The sequence below is a fragment of the Vulpes lagopus genome, chromosome 8 (genome assembly GCF_018345385.1).
Source record: "Vulpes lagopus strain Blue_001 chromosome 8, ASM1834538v1, whole genome shotgun sequence".
Lineage (NCBI taxonomy): Eukaryota > Metazoa > Chordata > Mammalia > Carnivora > Canidae > Vulpes > Vulpes lagopus.
In genome coordinates this window covers 85,105,677-85,121,738 of record NC_054831.1, presented here as the reverse complement: position 1 = coordinate 85,121,738, position 16,062 = coordinate 85,105,677, and the positions used below count along the sequence as shown (strand labels likewise).

The 16,062-nt window shown below is 50.5% G+C and overlaps 3 protein-coding genes across 10 annotated transcripts; 2 read left to right on the top strand and 1 right to left on the bottom strand.

Annotated features, from left to right (window-relative positions):
• The first annotated feature begins 45 nt into the window (after positions 1-45).
• APBB3 (amyloid beta precursor protein binding family B member 3) lies at positions 46-5,802 on the top strand. Of its 8 annotated transcripts, none has more exons than XM_041766281.1 (13): positions 46-369; positions 626-789; positions 872-948; positions 1,491-1,551; positions 1,794-1,946; positions 2,069-2,196; positions 2,449-2,454; positions 2,632-2,746; positions 2,853-2,946; positions 3,194-3,277; positions 3,556-3,671; positions 3,806-3,997; positions 5,249-5,802. In XM_041766281.1, the coding sequence occupies exons 1-13, from the start codon at positions 321-323 to the stop codon at positions 5,483-5,485; spliced, it is 1,476 nt and encodes a 491-aa protein (XP_041622215.1). In that variant the 5' UTR covers positions 46-320; the 3' UTR covers positions 5,486-5,802. The 8 variants fall into 8 exon arrangements, with proteins under 8 accessions (XP_041622215.1, XP_041622214.1, XP_041622210.1 ...); XM_041766280.1 differs by having other exon boundaries at positions 2,611-2,746; XM_041766276.1 differs by having other exon boundaries at positions 2,611-2,746; positions 3,523-3,671.
• An 808-nt stretch (positions 5,803-6,610) lies between these two features.
• Positions 6,611-13,290, top strand: SRA1 (steroid receptor RNA activator 1). Its single transcript, XM_041766285.1, has 5 exons — positions 6,611-6,776; positions 6,902-7,027; positions 11,901-12,106; positions 12,420-12,528; positions 12,683-13,290. The coding sequence occupies exons 1-5, from the start codon at positions 6,752-6,754 to the stop codon at positions 12,892-12,894; spliced, it is 678 nt and encodes a 225-aa protein (XP_041622219.1). The 5' UTR covers positions 6,611-6,751; the 3' UTR covers positions 12,895-13,290.
• Positions 13,291-14,065: 775 nt separating this feature from the next.
• On the bottom strand, positions 14,066-16,062 carry EIF4EBP3 (eukaryotic translation initiation factor 4E binding protein 3). The gene is made up of 3 exons (XM_041766287.1): positions 15,850-16,062; positions 14,570-14,743; positions 14,066-14,407 (listed from the first exon to the last, which is right to left on the bottom strand). Exons 1-3 carry the CDS (start codon positions 15,950-15,952, stop codon positions 14,379-14,381), a joined length of 306 nt encoding a protein of 101 aa, XP_041622221.1. The 5' UTR covers positions 15,953-16,062; the 3' UTR covers positions 14,066-14,378.

Below are 16,062 nucleotides of genomic sequence, written 5' to 3'. Positions count from 1 at the left end.
CCCCTCGATGAGCTCACAGTTGCGCCGTGAGGTCAGCTGGTGCGTTGGCTTCTTTGCGCTTTTCCCGGAGCCACGCACGGAAAGGCGCACCCACTTGGGGATCCAGACGCCTGTTTACAAGCGCCGCCTCCGCGGGCGGCGCTGCTCTGGCTCGTCCTTTCCCGCCCCTGGGACCTGGCTTCTACCCCGCCCCGTATTTGTGCGGCGCGGGTTGGCCTAGCCAGCGCAGAGAGGCTGGGCTTGTGGGCGCAGCAGCTCCGGAGGTCAAGCTGGGCTGAGCTTGCGGGCCGGCGAAGGCCGGCGGGGACGCGGTCGGGGCTATGCTGGGCAAGGATTACATGCTGGCCATCATTCTGGTCAACTGCGATGGTGTGCACGGAGGGGCCCGATGGGAGGATCGGGAGCTGAGGGGGAACGAGGGAGTTGACGGGGTATGTTTCATCGTAAGGACCAGGGGACAAATGAACCCTGGATCTTTGCGCTGTAAAGGACATTCTGGATCTCCAGCCTAAGGATTGTCCCCTTCGGGATGGAGGGAGGGTTCTGACAGAGCGTTGTTCTGAACCCACGAATATGCCTTCCCTCTCCAATCCCGTGTTTCCTGTCCCCATCCCTGTTCCTGTAGACGACTTGTGGGGGGACCAGAGTCTTGAGGGGGAGCCAGGACTGCCCCCTGGCTGGAGGAAGATACGCGATGCTGCAGGTACTTACTATTGGCATGTACCCAGTGGCAGCACCCAGTGGCAGCGCCCAACCTGGGAGACGGGAGATGCAGAGGACCCGGGCACGGTAGGTGGAGTGTGAGGAGGGGGTCTGAACCCATGTGTGGTTGTAGGCCTGCTGCCACACTGACCTAGTTCCCTCTCTACAGAGGACGGAGGGGATTTGGGGACTTCGGCCTCCCAAGGGGAGATCCTTCTCGAGCCTGGAGAGCTCGCTGAACCGCAGGTAACAGGGACAGGCCAGGGAGAATTAAAGGCTTGGGGTTCCATGGCCCTCAGAGATGCAACTGGACTCACATTCTGCTTTCAAGCCCAGGTTTTTGTCTCTGTTCCATTTCTTGAGTCTCTCAGTATTTTGAAGTTTGTCCCTTGTTCCATGCTCTGTTTTGCTACATGTTCTTCCCTGTTCTGGGTACTGATAAGTCATGTTCTAGATCTTGGTCACTGTACTAAGCTCTTTCCATGGAAGTTCCTGTTTAGTGTTCTAGAGTGTCTTGTCTCACTTTAGAGTTCTGGTCCACGTTTTGGATCCTGTTCAATGTTTACAACTTTTACTCTACATCCTATGTCCTGAAGTTTTGTTCAAATTTTAAACCACACCGTTACATTTATTTAATGTGTCCTAGGCCCTCTCTCACTCTGGTTATATATTTGGGGCACTATGTTCTGGGACTTCTCCCACATCTCATGCCCATTAAGTAGTCAGGGCTTCACTACTCTCCCTTTTGTAGGAAGTGTGGTCCCCTTACAAGCTCTACTCTTTTCCAGGACCTCTCTGTCCTGGTATGGTGAAGAATCCTACATCCAGAGCATGGAGCCAGGGGCTAAGGTAGTGTCTTGGGTCTGAGGGCCAGCCCAGGGAATGGTGGTGGGTGTGGTGGATTGTTCCAAGTGAAAGGTCAGGGGTGGGATTGGGCTGAGAAGAGGTGATCAAGGGTGAAAGGCATGTATACCAGAAGGTTCATGCATGTGGAACCCGCAACACCTCCCATCCTACTCTACCTACTGTTCCACTTCCATGTCCACCTCCACTCACTCAGAGCCGTCCTGTCCTTTCCCCTAACCCGTCAGTGCTTTGCAGTCCGCTCCCTGGGCTGGGTAGAGGTACCCGAAGAGGATCTGGTACCAGGGAAGAGCAGTATTGCAGTCAATAACTGCATCCAGCAACTGGCCCAGACTCGCAGCCGTAGCCGCAGCCAGCCCCCAGATGGTGCCTGGGGTGAGGTGAGCTGGCTGTCCCTTCAAGGGATTCAGCCTAGGGCCCAGCAAAGATAGCTGTCTCTGAATTGCCTGTTCTCCATGGTAATCACATTGATCTGAGCTTCAGACTGACCTCTCCTTGGCAGGGCCAGAACATGCTGATGATCCTAAAGAAGGATGCCATGAGCTTGGTGAATCCTCTGGACCATAGTCTAATCCACTGCCAGCCTCTGGTGCACATCCGTGTGTGGGGTGTGGGCAGCTCCAAGGGCCGGTGAGGACCCCTGCATCCCCCCAAGTGATAGTTGCTCCTCCCTCCCTCCTGCAGGCTATGATCCCCACTGATGCTGATCCTCTGTACTTGAACCCCTGGACACAGATCCTCTGACATGGACCCAAGCTCTGCCTTCCTTGCCTGGTCCAGCCCTGGTTGGGGAGGGTGGGCCCAGCTCCTCAGGGACGGATGGGGTTGAGTCTGAGAGGCTGGGCTGATTCTCTCCTGTGCTTCCACATGCTTCCGGAACAGAGACAGGTGAGTGACAGCTCGGTGCCTTGAGCCCCAGCCCTTACCTCCCTGTTCCATTCCCATGTCCCTTGCCTGACTTTCCAGTCTCCTGTAGGCACTACAGGCCCCTGCTCCTACCCAGCCTCTACCCTACCCCAATTTCTGCCCCTGTCCCTGCCCCAGCCCCATCTCTGACCCTACCAGGGACTTCGCTTTTGTGGCGGGTGACAAAGACAGCTGTATGCTCAAGTGCCATGTGTTTCGCTGTGATGTCCCTGCCAAGGCCATTGCCAGTGCCCTACATGGGCTCTGTGCCCAGGTAAGGGCCAAGAGTGGGGCAGGGAATGTGGGTCTGGGAAGTATTGGCTCCCTTACCTCAATTCCTCTCTCTCCTTGTATCTCATGTTGGTTGCATTGTGTTTTAGATATTGTCAGAGCGAGTAGGTGTCAGTGGTGATTCCCGTGATTCCCGTTGCTCCTCTCTAGACCCCATCTCCCCAGAAGATCTACCACGGCAAGGTATGGGGAGGGAGGTGCTGCATTGCAGTTAAGATGCTACTTTAGTGAAAGTTTGGGTTGTTTAGTCCTGGTTGTTTAGTCCTTCCCTGGATACGTAGGATTTCTGATGTATGCTGGTTCCAGGGATCCCAGCTCTGAACTGGAGGAGCATCAGTGGCCTTCCTTCTACTAGCTCTGAATCTCAGAAGGGTGGGTAAGAGGGGTCACTGAGAGAGTGTGGAAGCCAACTCCTATGTGTACATTTCAGTGGAGCTGCTGGATGCAGTGAGCCAGGCTGCTCAGAAGTATGAAGCACTGTACATGGGGACCTTGCCAGTCACCAAAGCCATGGGTAAGGACTGAGCTGGCTGAGGAAGTGGGCGGGCTAGATGAGGTCAGAGAAGGTGGTTAAGGTAGGATCTACCACCATTTCTCAGAGTGCTCTCATGGCCTTGTCTGGCCTAGAATGTGCCATCCTTCCCAACTCAGGATTCTAAGCCTAGCTCCAGCCCCTCTATTGCCACCTCTCTGAATCCCAAGTCAGTCAGAGGGGCCTAGACACTCCTTGCAGATCCCTTCTTTCTTTCTGCCTGGAAGACACCATGGTGGGCATGTCCCCCCCCACCCCAGGCATGGACGTGCTGAATGAGGCCATTGGTACCCTCACCACTCGGGGGGACCAGGATGCTTGGGTCCCTGCCATGCTCAGTGTGTCTGACTCTCTCATGACTGCACATCCCATTCAGGTACCAGAAGAAGGTGAAGTTGGGGGCTGTGGAGGAATGGGAGGGATGCTGAGGGGCTCATTGCTTGCTATTGGAAGAGCTCAGTGGGTCCAACCAGTGCCCAGTCCTCTAGTGACTAGGCCTGGTGTGGGCAGGCAGAAGCTGGTGCAGAGGAGGAACCACTGTGGCAGTGCCCTGTGCGCCTTGTGACCTTTATTGGTGTTGGCCGTGACCCTCATACCTTTGGCCTCATTGCTGACCTGGGCCGTCAGAACTTCCAGTGTGCAGCCTTCTGGTGCCAGCCCCATGCAGGGGGACTCTCTGAAGCTGTGCAGGCTGCTTGCATGGTGAGTTACAGGTGGGAATGGGTGGGTGGGGTTGCCCTTCAGCTGCTCTGTACTGGTAACTGGGGCTCTCTCCAGAAATCACAAGCCAGTAATCCAGGCCGACTACAGTAAACTACTCTTTTATTTGTCCCTCCTGCTGTTTTTAATAAGTTTAAGTTAGTTGCTAATGTAGAGAAGCAGGGCAGTTCATGTATTAATTGCTATTCTTGTTTCCCTTAAAGTAGCAGACTCTGATCCTGGTTCCACACATATAAATTTCAACATTCAGCTGGAATTGTATAGGGGCTGTTCGAGGTTGGGTGGGCACTATTTCTCCTGTATGTCTCATTTAGGTTATTTCCTGGCCTCTGTGCACATTGGAATGTGGGATGCTTACTCTTAAGTTCAGCTCACTCTTTCCTCAACAAATACAAGTGTCTACAGGGTACCAGGCACCATACCTGATCCTGGGAATTCACTGATACAGAAGGCACAGCTTTTGCCCTCACAGAACACACAGGTTAGATCAGACACAGACCAGAAGGGAGTTGTATGCCACATGATGATGGAGGAGGTGGCCCCTTGCAGAAAGTTACCTGAAAGAGGTGATAGAAAGGTGAGAGTTGAAGGTCCAATGAAGAAGTTAGGTGAAGGGGATGGGACCAAAGGTATGCCAAATACAAGGAACTTTAGCTGTGAAGATGAGTGCAGTGTTAGTGGGTAAGTGTATCTAAATGAATCTAGTGTATCTGGAGCGCAAAGGGGCAGATGAAGTGAGAGCAGAAAAAATGGCAGATGCCAGGTCATGGAAGAACTTAGAGATTGTGGGGTGAGTTTATTTTGTCTCAAGTCGCTTTGAGACATTGAAAGGTCTTGAGCAGTGAATTTAAATTTGTGGATTAGGAAGATCACTTAAGGTATATTATAAGTTTGAATTCCAGTTGTACCATTTTTTGCCTAGGTGACTTTGGGCAAGTCATGTGTATTCTCTCTGAGCCAAAATTTCCTCATTTGCAAAATGGTGATAATACCTGATAAATAACTTTGGATTAAGTGAGATTATGTGAAGCATTTAGCACATGCCCAGCCCTCCTAAATGTCGTTTTCTGTTTTTGTTATTGAGCTCCCAGGGAATGTCGTAGGGGCTCCAGATGGGGCCAACTACCAGCCTTATACCAGACTGAAGCCATGGCCAGTTCCCTGTTCTGCAGATGTTTTCAGGGAGCCCAGGGGCAGAAAGGAGCTGGATCCTCACATTCCCCTTTTCCCTAGGTTCAGTACCAGAAGTGTCTTGTGGCCTCTGCAGCTCGAGGCAAGGCCTGGGGTGCCCAGGCCCGTGCCCGCCTGCGGCTCAAGCGGACCAGCTCTGTGGACTCCCCAGGAGGTCCCCTGCCACTCCCCCTGCTCAAAGGAGGGGTTGGGGGTGCAGGGGCAGCCCCTCGAAAGCGGGGTGTCTTCTCTTTTCTTGATGCCTTCCGTCTGAAACCTTCTCTGCTCCATATGCCCTAAGTTAATCCAGGAGGACTGGGTAAGGAGGCTCTGGGTCCATGCCCAACTCTATACCCCTTCATACTTCAGGGGTCTGTAGCCTCTGACTCCTTGAAGCCTTCTCTGCCTGCCCCTCTGGCTCTTGCCTACCCTCTGTTTATTGCCCAATTTATTCAATGTTTATAGAGATGACTGAGAGGCCCTGCACCACAACCTAGGCCCCTGACTGTCCTTTCCCTGGGTCCCTGTGTTCCTTGCCCCTGTCCAGTCCTGGACAGTTGGCTCTACCTCAGCAACACTTTATAGCAAATCAGTACAAATAAAGATCCTTCAGTGACCTCACTAGGTGTGAGTATATTGGGCCTGGGATAGGGTTGGGGGTTAATACCTGTGTGAGGTGAGTGTCTGTGTCTGTGCTTGGTGTGTTGGTGGCTGCCTGTAGTCACATGGGGACATGGTGTGTGGTGGAAATTTGATTTTTTAAAAAAGATTTTAATTTATTCATGAGAGACAGATTGAGAGGCAGAGACACAGGCAAAGGGAGAAGCAGGCTTGAGCCCCATGTGGGACTCAATCCTGGATCTCCGGGATCATGCCCCGAACTGAAGGCAGACACTCAACCGCTGAGCCACTCAGGCGTCCTGGAAATTGATTTCATTCATTAAACAAATGTAATTTCTAAGGTCTGTGTGCTAGGCAGTGGGGATATAAAATATGAGATCATCAGAAGGGGAGCCGAACAAGAGCTAAAGTAGAAGACAGTATGTAGTACAACTAGCAAATCTCAAGGTTGTGGAGGCTCCGGTCAGAGGGTTAACCTGATCCAAAGCATTAGAGGCTTCCTGAAGAATTGACATCTAAGTCCTGAAGGAAAATGAATACTAGTTACTGAGCCTAGAGAGTATAGATGTGCCGGGCAGCGGTGAGGTTCTAGGATTCCACCTGGCTAGATCACACAGGGGCATTTGTGGGGCTGGAGCTGCTGGTGGTTAAAACTCGGTCTCCGGGGCAACTGTGACAGTTTGAACCTACCGGGGATTCGGACTGCTGGAGCGCCACCTCCTGGAAAACCGCGTCCTCTAGTGCCTTGTGATCAGAGCCCCGGTGCCGTATTAGCGGGAGCTTGAGTTCCTCGGGGAGCAGGCGCAGTGTCCCCACGACGGCCCCCGGCTTTTCGGAACAGCAGTTCAACCTAGAGGGCTCCGGGCGGCCGGGGCCATCCGGACCCGCGGGTGTGCGGCCGCCCCGGAAGTGACGCCATGGGCTGCGGACCCTGAGGAAGTGGAGATGGCGGAGCTGTACGTGAAGCCGGGTGAGCGCGGCCGGCGGCCTAGGGGCGCTGGTCGTCCCCCACCCAGGCCAAGGGCAGCTGCTGCCCTGGGGGGTAGAGCCTTCGTCTTCCCCAGGCTCGCTTCATGTGTCCTCTCACTTCCGCAGGCAACAAGGAGCGTGGCTGGAACGACCCGCCGCAGTTCTCCTACGGGCTGCAGACTCTGGCCGGTGGACCTAAGCGCACCCCGCTCACCAAAAGGATCGCCGCTCCCCAGGATGGCTCTCCCAGAGGTGCGTGGGGGCCCCACGCGCGGAGACCGGCCGACAGGGCGGTGCTGGGTATAACCCTGGCCCGAGGGCCCTTTTTACTCCTCTGAGGTCTCTTCCCGAGAGGTTGAACGCCATAACCGGCACAGGGCAGCCCTTTTCCGAGCAAATTCTGCCTAGGTCAGTAAGTGGTAAGTTTGAAAAGAATCCCTCTTTGCTTTCATTATAGGTGAACTTATCCAGACCTATGATTTTTTTAGATAAAGTTTTTATTCTCAAATTGTTCTCACATTTTATTAACAATTTGTGTCTCTTCCTGGAATACCATAGTGGTATATTCATTTGTCTCTGGCTACATCTTCACTTGATTATATGGTAAGCATCCAGATTTAATGTGTCTATTCATTCATTGTTACCTATTGAGCATCTCTGAGCCAGGCACTGCTTGAGGCAAACTAGACAGCAGTGAACAAGACAAAAAAGGTTTGTTTCCATGTCTATCTTCAAGCGAGGCTATACTCTAGCTTTGGAGATAGACAAATGAAGTAGTGGTGAGTGTTCTGCAGAGAAAACAGGGTAAGGCAAGAGTGACTCTATAACTTAGATGGCTGAGGAGCTGACATTTAAGTGAATAGTTAAAATCTAGCCACGTAGACTCAGGTGCAAGAGCATTCCACACACTGAAAACAGCCAGCACAAAGGCCCTGTGAGGAAGTTTGGCCAAATCAGACTGAAGGAATACCTAATGGCTAGAGCACAGTGGGCTAAGTCAGAGAAATTAAAATCTGAGAAGCAGGCAGGGGCCAGATCATAGTGGGCTTTGTAAACCAGGATAGGGAGTTTATATTTTAATCTGTATAAATTGAAGCCATTGAAAAGTTCAAAGTAGAGGGATGCCTTTACTTTTGAGCATGTCTCATGTGAACAGTTGGAGCTATGGCCCCAGCAAAGAAGAGGCTCAGATTTAGCTCTTTCAATAACCCTATGTTGTCTATACTCAGCACTATGGAGGAATGATGACACAAACCAGGGTTTATTTTTTTAAGATTTTAAATATTTTTTTTTCTTTATTTATTTATGATAGTCACACACAGAGAGAGAGAGAGAGAGAGAGAGAGGCAGAGACACAGGCAGAGGGAGAAGCAGGCTCCATGCACCGCGAGCCCGACGTGGGATTCGATCCCGGGTCTCCAGGATCGCGCCCTGGGCCAAAGGCAGGCGCCAAACCACTGCGCCACCCAGGGATCCCCTATTTTTTTTAAGATTTTAAAAAATTATTTATTCATGAGACACAGAAACACAGACGGGGAGAAGCAGGCTCCCTGCGGGGAGTCCAATGCGGGACTCAATCCCAGGACCCCAGGATCATGACCTGAGCCAAAGGCAGATGCTCAACCACTGAACCACTCAGGTGTCTCTGTTATTTTTTGAGAGAGTGAGCAGGGGAGGGGCAGAGGGACTGAAAGAATCCCAACTAGGCTCCGTGCCCAGCGCAGAGCCCAATGCAGGGCTCAGTCTCACAACCCTGAGGTCATGACTTGAGCTGACATCAAGATTCAGACGCTTAACTGAGCCACTCAGGCGCTGCATAAATCATGGTCTTTTAACCTTGGCCTGATTGACATTTTGGGCCCGATAACTCTTTGTTCCAGCCAGGGACTGTCTAGTACTTTGTAGGATGTTTGCAGTATTCCTGGTTTCTACCCACTAGATGCCAGTAGCATTCACCCAGTTGTGACAGCCGAAAAGTGCCTCCAGACATTTGCACTGGGGGCAAAATATCCCCAGGTTGAGAAACACTGATGCACATCTTAAGAAAGATCACTGTGCCTGCTACATGGAGAAAGGATTTTAGGGAAGATATGGAAAGGCTATTTCAGTAATATGGGCAAGATTTAATGATGATTCAAACTAGAGTGGGAGTACAGAGGTGGCAGGAATTGGATGGGTATGGCATATGTTACTGAGGAACTCAACAGGAATAGATATAGGTGAGAAAGAAGAATCAACATAACTTAAATTTTTTGCTTGAGGAACTAGCTGGTATTGTTCATAGATATGGGAAACCAGGGAATGGGGTGTGGTAGAGGTTTGGGGAGAGAGGAAAGGCAAGCTTTGTCTTGGCCTGTTAAATCTGGACAGCTACTGTGGGGAGGTCTAGGCCAGAATTGCAGAAATGAGTTATGATCGTTTGGATGGTGTTTGACATTGTGGGTTTGAATAAGGTACTTAAGGAGAATTGTGGATAGAACCCTAAAGAGGATCCAAGACAGAGCCCTAAGGCTCTCTAGCATTTCAAGGTTCTAGTTTAAAGGGGCTTGGGAAATAGCTAAAGAAGCAAGAAGAAAAGTAAAATTTACTCCCACAGAATAAAATTTTGACTCGACTATGATGGATAATGTGAGAGGTCAGATCAGAGAAAAGGGGCCTGCTAAAAGGATTTGCTAAACTACACAGACACTGGTTACCTAACAGAAGCAGTTGTGGAGAGGTAAGCGTAGAAACCCAGCTGAAATGACCAGAGAAGAGAATGTAAAATGAAGTAGAGAAACTAACTATAGACCATATAGCTCCTTCAAGAAATTCTGCTGTGAGACAGAAATGAGGCTGTGAGTAAGGATGGAATGTGACCTAAGGGAGGATTTTTGTTAAGATGGTAAAACACTAGAGCATGTTTGTATACCGATGGTGTAAGAAAACAGGCTAACTGCAGGAGACAAGCCTAGAGAAGACAAGAGGCTGGCATGAGTATGGAAGGATGGCCTTATCTATCAGAGGAGGAAGGAAAGTGGCCACAGGGTACTGGTGGATTAGTAGAAAAGGTAATAGGAAGATGAGAGAGTTCCTGTTTAATGACCTCTCTTTTCTCAGTGAAATATGAGGTGGGGTCATATGTAGAATGCAGGGAAAGGAAAAGTAAGGGGAGAAGATAGAAAAACTCGGAGAGAAAATGTGAAGAGTTCTGAAAAAATGGAAAAATGAGGCAAAGGATAGGAACTCCAGGCAGTGTTGGATACCTTTCCATGAATGTATTTGATTTTATTTATCTACTTAAGAGAGAAAGCAAGTGTGAGAGAGAGAACAAGTAGGAGGAGAGGCAGAAGGAGAAACACTCCCTGCAGAGCAGGGAGCCCCTACATGGAACTCTGTCCCAGGACCCTGGGATCATGACCCGAGTCAAAGGCAGACTCTCAACCAACTGAGCCACCCAGGTGCCCCTGTACCCATGAATTTGAATTGTAAATCAACAGCATGGTTCTGTTTTTCTTTCCAACAAGTGTGCACAAGCTGGTTTTACCAGGAAAGTGGGACAGTGGGAGGGGATAAGTGAGGTAAGAGTATCTATAAGGGAATGATTTTAATGCATGAACTCTGATTGGTTGGGCTGGAAGCATAGAGGAGGTGGTCAGATTTTGGAGATGGCACAGTGTTGTTAAGAACAAGGCAGAGAGCAGTGAGCAACTGCTTTGTGGAAGGGTGGGGAAAAATCATTGAAGGCAAGGAGCTCGAGAAACTTGAGAGGCCAAACTGAACAAGATGAATTAATCATGTGAATGTTGATGTCTAGAAGTCCAATGACTGTTTTCTTCTAGTTTTCTCTTTTTCCACAGGCTTTCCACCATCCTGTTACTACAGGCAGAGACCAAGAGTCATCCTTGACTCCTCTCCCTCATTCCATTCCAAAAGTCCTGTTGCTCCCTCCTCCTAAATAAAGCTCAGACCACTCCATTTCCCTTCATCTGCTCTTTATCCTGAACTATTCCATTAACTTCTCAGCTATTGTCCATGCCTCCATTCTTGACCTATGATCCATTTTTCACAGACCATACAGAACAAATGTCTTAAAAAACAAGTCTAGTCATATCATCCCTGCTTTTTATAAACCTGCAGTGGCTTTCCATTACTTTTAAGCTTAAGACCAAACTCCTCCAAAGCCCTATATGGTCTGGACCCCTGCCTGCTTCTCTAGAGATAGCTAACACTGCCTTCTTCAGGGGTAATAATTTCCAGCCACACGGTGCTGGTTTGTGTAACTTGAACAAGTCAAGACTTAACTCTGCCTTTTAGGCACTGCCCTTACCTCAGCCAGGTACATGGTTTTCATGGGTGTATTGAGCTTATCCACTAGCTATTAACTTTGTGAACAATTTCTGTTACACATTACTCTAGCAGTTGCACCTATATTTTCACTTAATCAACACTGCAACCCCGTGAAAGAAGTGCTACTACCATGATATCCCCATTTTTCAGAAAAGGAACCCAAGCTCTAAGGTTAAAGGTAACTTGCCAAATGCCACAGAATAGGTGAGCATGGATAAACTATAAGTCACCTGAGAAGGCCTTCCTTAAACACTGACTTTAGGTAGTTCCCTGTACTGTTTCCTCCTCCTTTTTAAGATTTTATTTATTTTGAAGGAGAGAGAGAGCTAGAGTGTGTGCATGAGCTGGGGAAGGGGCAGAGAGACTCTCAAGTGGTCTCCACCCGGAGCATCCAGCCAAATGCAGGGCTCCATCTCACAACCATTAGTTCATGACCTGAGCCAAAATCAGGAGTCCAAGGCTTAATGGCCTGAGCTGCTCAGGTGCCCCTACTGTTCCTCCTCATTACATCATGTTTTCTTTGTAACATGCAGCATAACTTATAATTTTCTTGTATGTATTTTCCTTTCCCTAGAATTTCTGCTCTCTTGAGGTCAGGAACCTAATCCGTCTGCTTTACTACTCTATCTCTGGTGCCTTGCACATTTCTGGCACGTGGTAGAGACTTCATAAATACACATTTCTGAGTGAATGAGTTGTCCTAGAGAGTAGCCCTCCCTCTACAAGGGATGAAGTTAGAGTCGAGCTTTTTACCTGTTTCAGCCATGTGTGCTTGATCTTGCTTTTACCTTTTCAGTCCCTGTCTCCCAGACTTCTCAGGGGCCCCCTCCAATGGGGCCTCCACCTCCTTCAAGTCAGGCTTCCAGGCCCCCTCCTGTGGGGAGTTATCTTGCCTCCAGTGTGAAGCCAGCAAATCTCCCAGTGATGGAATCTGAAACTCTGCTGGAAGATGTGCTCAAACCTTTGGAAGAGGCACTAGAGGATTGCCGTGGCCACACAAAGGTAATAAGCCCTGGCACACTAGTGGGATGATAAAAGGACCGAGATCCTTAGTTTCCTTGTTTGTAAAATAGCACTACAGAATGAGTTTCTGAGGATCTGAGAAACTGGAATATTTAAAATTCTAGCCATATATGGATTTTTCTTGGGAGATGTGTAAGTTTTATCAGATTTTCAGTGGGGCCTCTAACCAGAACTCTTCAGATGAAGTGTTCTCTGGGCCAGAGAAAGTAGTTACACTTCCTATTTGGTGTGGTCTTTCCTCTGGCCCTTTTGGGTTAGCAGCACTGACTTGGAGGGCCCTTTTGTCTCTCAGAAGCAAGTATGTGATGACATCAGCCGACGCCTGGCTCTGCTGCAGGAGCAGTGGGCTGGAGGGAAGCTGTCAGTGTCTGTGAAGAAGAGGATGGCTCTCCTGGTGCAAGGTATGGCTGGGTCCTTTGGTATAGCCTAGCTCCCTCAGCTTGTCATGGATGGCTGAGCTGGAATAGATACTGAGATTCTGACTGGTTGGGATGAGAAGAGTGGGAGCTAGGTGTTTTGTCCTAAGCTGCTTGTTTACCTGCTCTCTTTCCTTAGAGCTTTCAAGTCACCAGTGGGATGCTGCAGATAACATCCACTGCTCACTCATGGTTGACCATGTGACTGAGGTCAGTCAGTGGATGGTGGGAGTTAAAAGGTTAATTGCAGAAAAGAGGAACCTATCTTCAGAGGAAGAGGCCAATGAAGAGAAATCTACAGCCACAGCTGAGGAGTTCCAGACAGTACCAGGCGTCCAAGAGGCTCCGTAATCCTGTGGGATCCTGACTCACTTCACACCATTTCCTCTGCTTTGGCAGGGAGGCCTTCTCTCATCTGGCTCCCTCTTACCACTTTGGAGACTGTCTGCCTCCTTGGGATTGTTGGCCTGCTCCACCCATCTCTGGGGGAAGAGGTGCCAGCCACCTGGGCCACAGGGAAGAGTGTTGTTACCCATAACGTGTTTTAATAAAAACATCTTAATATTGGGGTCTGGGTAGGAGAGAGAAGCCCTTCTTGTGCCAAACTGGTCCCTTATGGTATCCTTGACTGCCTTGCTATCTGTGTACCTTACAAGCCTCTCTTCTTCCTCCTTTCATCATGAATGACTTTGCTGGGCATGACCAATTACTTCTGCCACTTTCCCCCAAAATAGACTGAAACACATATTCCTTGCTGGGCTGAGTATCTCTATTTTTGTATAACTTCGTTGCAGCATAAGAACAGAGGCTCAAATAGAGAAGATTTTTCCTTCAAAAAAGAAGACTGCTCTGTTTGTACTCTGGTTACCCTTGAGACATACAGTGCTATAGAGATTAGAACATAGCTGTATAAATGAAGAAGACTGGATTGCTGAAACATGGGATCATGACTTTTTGGAGGGGTGCTTGGGGGTAGTTAGGTGGGTAGGATCATGACTGATTCACCAAGTAAGCTGCTAACTCATTCTTGGCCCTGAAGTCTTCTAACCCTCTTGAGGACAGGAGAGCCAAATGGAAGGGGTCATAGAGGCTTAAATTATGCTGAGAAGAGAGGATACAGGTTTTCAGTGTTGGAACAGGGGACGATACTTATGGGTGGAAGGCAGAAAAAGCATGGGAGGGACTGGAGAAGGTTAAACTCTAGGGCAGTGCCTCCTTTTCCTGATTTGGAATCAATAGGGAGGGACTGCTGGAGAGGCCCAATTCCAGGAAGGTTGCTTCCTGGAAAGGCTGGAACGGCCCTTGGCAAAGGTCAGGCTATTGCTCTTGCTGTTTATGGCTTGGCGGCTCCTGCAGCCTGCCCCCATAGCCTGCCTTTGGCTCTCACTGCTGCTGAAAGTGGACCTAATGACAGCTGGGAATGGACTGGGGGACCTCTGATCCTCACCAGGTCTGCTGGGGCCCTCAGCTTTGTGGCTGAGATGGGAAGGTCAGTATCGAGGAGAACACCAGAGTCAAAGCATTTCTTTGAATTTTTACTAAGCAGTTAGACAGTGACATACTCCATCCCTTAGTCCCAGCCTCAGCCCCTGATGATGGAGGGCTGGGGGTTGGGAGGAGCATCTACAGACGGAAGGGAAAGAGCTAAGGGCTTGGCAAGTTGCCCACTCGTATCCCTGGTCTAGCTGCCTCAGAACTAAGGGAGGCCCAAAACCAACAAGTCACTCCCTTCCAGATTATGAGGCCACCTGGTGTTTGGAATACACCAGGAAGAGGTGATGGCAGCAGTGGTATGAGGGATTCCTCTAATTCCACACAGGATCATCTGCACTGGATTAGATGTCCATTTCAAATTGTGCGTCATCTGGAGAAAAAGAAGACAGGGACTGTTTGCTGGGCTGAGGGTCTGCAAGCTCAGCAAGCTTAGCATCAGTACAGAAACCCCTCTCACCGTTAAACCCCCACTCTACTGAACAGGGGCATTTGGACTCTGGCATTTCTTAATTTTACGCCCTGCTTTCCTTACCGGGTATCTCTTCCTCTGTCTCCTTCTGCTCCTTCAGCTCCTCCAGCTTGGAGGGTGGGGTTGTTGGAGGAGTTGTGACCCCGGGAATCTGAGGGAGGCAGCACGGTGGTGTCCGGGCAATGGGTGAATTTTTGCACTCCAGCAGGAACTTTCGGTCGTAGATGATCCTGGTGCCTGTCAAGGGGTAGGAACTAGGTAAGAGGCTGGAGCTTGGGTACAGAGCTTATAGGGTGTCATACCCAGGCTTTTAAGGGACCTGGGACTCACATTTCCACATGTATTAAAGGGCTACTGCTCTGCAGACCGGCCAGGGTCTCAGCTGACTGGCCTTCAGAGCACTTAAAGACTTCCAGGTCTAACCAAGATGTGGCTAAGTGCCATAAAGCAAGTAGGGCATCCCAGCTGGTCCAGGTATTTTGGTTTAGGGAAGCTTCAGGTCTCAGTTCTAAGGAGGAGCACAAAACTTGGGAGAACTCAGGTACTAAAGACTGCTCCTGTCTGGCTCTGCTGGATCTGGGGCTTTCCTACTTCTGTAGGGTGGGGGGGTCGTTAGCCCTTCAGGCAGTTGGCTCAAGAGGCCAAACAGATTTCACCCTTGCTGCCATCTGGGTTTGGGTACCCGGCAAGGAGAAGGTGTGCTCTCTGGACAGCTGCTTTCTCGGTGAAACAGGGACAGACTGTTCTTACTTACCCTGACCCCTCCCAAGTCTTATCAGGCTCAGCCCAAGCCTATGAAACTTGGCCCCAGTTCTGTTCTCAAAGGGCCCTACCCTGTTCTTGCCCCTCCCTTCTGCCTCCACGTGGCAGGAAACCTGGGTCCAGGAGCCCAGTAGCTCAAGATCCCAGGCAATCAGCCCAACCAAACAGCTGCCAGCCACCTGCAGATACTCAAGGCTTTTTGGCCCCAACTGCCTGAGTCCTGCTTTAGCTGCTTTGGGAGACCTGGTGCTTCCTGCTGAGGTCAACCTCAGCTCGGGCTCTGGGTCCTAATTCCAGGCGGCAAAGTCGGGAGGGGCACCTAAAACCCAGGCCACAGTGGGGAGTTCAGTCCACAGTCACCCAGGAGCTAGGCTTTAGGCCACGGTGCATTTACTTCGAAGTTTCAGGGGACTGAACCGGCCTTCAGTTCCAAACACCCTCCCACCCCCTGCAAAAGCTACAACCTGTAAAGGGGCCTGCGGCGAGGATCCCAGGCCTGCACCTCCCCTCTCCCAGCCCGCCACAGGGCGCCCGCGCTGGGCCTGCCCAGGGCTCGCGGACCCCCAGCCCGGCCCGCTGACCTCCCGGGGTAGTGGCGTATAGCGTGCCCCCCGGCGTGGTGCTGTAGTAGTCGGGCAGCCGGTCCCTGCCTCCGGGGATCGGGCAGCTCGTGGATGTGGACATAGTGAGCAGGACGGCAGTCGGCTGGGGCGCCAGCCCAGGGCACCCAGCGCAGCTAACTCAGAAGCAGACTCAGTGGACCACGTGCGCCGCAGCAACACCGGGATGACGTC

Excerpts from the sequence above, each read along its gene's own strand:
- APBB3 (XM_041766275.1), top strand. The coding sequence starts at position 574 with ATGCCTTCCCTCTCCAATCCCGTGTTTCCTGTCCCCATCCCTGTTCCT. Across the intron at positions 790-871 it reads ATGCAGAGGACCCGGGCACG|AGGACGGAGGGGATTTGGGG; the intron begins GTAGGTGGAGTG and ends CCCTCTCTACAG. Across the intron at positions 2,747-2,852 it reads TACATGGGCTCTGTGCCCAG|ATATTGTCAGAGCGAGTAGG; the intron begins GTAAGGGCCAAG and ends ATTGTGTTTTAG.
- SRA1 (XM_041766285.1), top strand. The coding sequence starts at position 6,752 with ATGGCGGAGCTGTACGTGAAGCCGG. Across the intron at positions 6,777-6,901 it reads GGAGCTGTACGTGAAGCCGG|GCAACAAGGAGCGTGGCTGG; the intron begins GTGAGCGCGGCC and ends TCACTTCCGCAG. Across the intron at positions 12,107-12,419 it reads ATTGCCGTGGCCACACAAAG|AAGCAAGTATGTGATGACAT; the intron begins GTAATAAGCCCT and ends TTTGTCTCTCAG.
- EIF4EBP3 (XM_041766287.1), bottom strand. The coding sequence starts at position 15,952 with ATGTCCACATCCACGAGCTGCCCGATCCCCGGAGGCAGGGACCGGCTG. Across the intron at positions 14,744-15,849 it reads ATACGCCACTACCCCGGGAG|GCACCAGGATCATCTACGAC; the intron begins GTCAGCGGGCCG and ends ACCCCTTGACAG. Across the intron at positions 14,408-14,569 it reads GACAGAGGAAGAGATACCCG|ATGACGCACAATTTGAAATG; the intron begins GTAAGGAAAGCA and ends CTTTTTCTCCAG.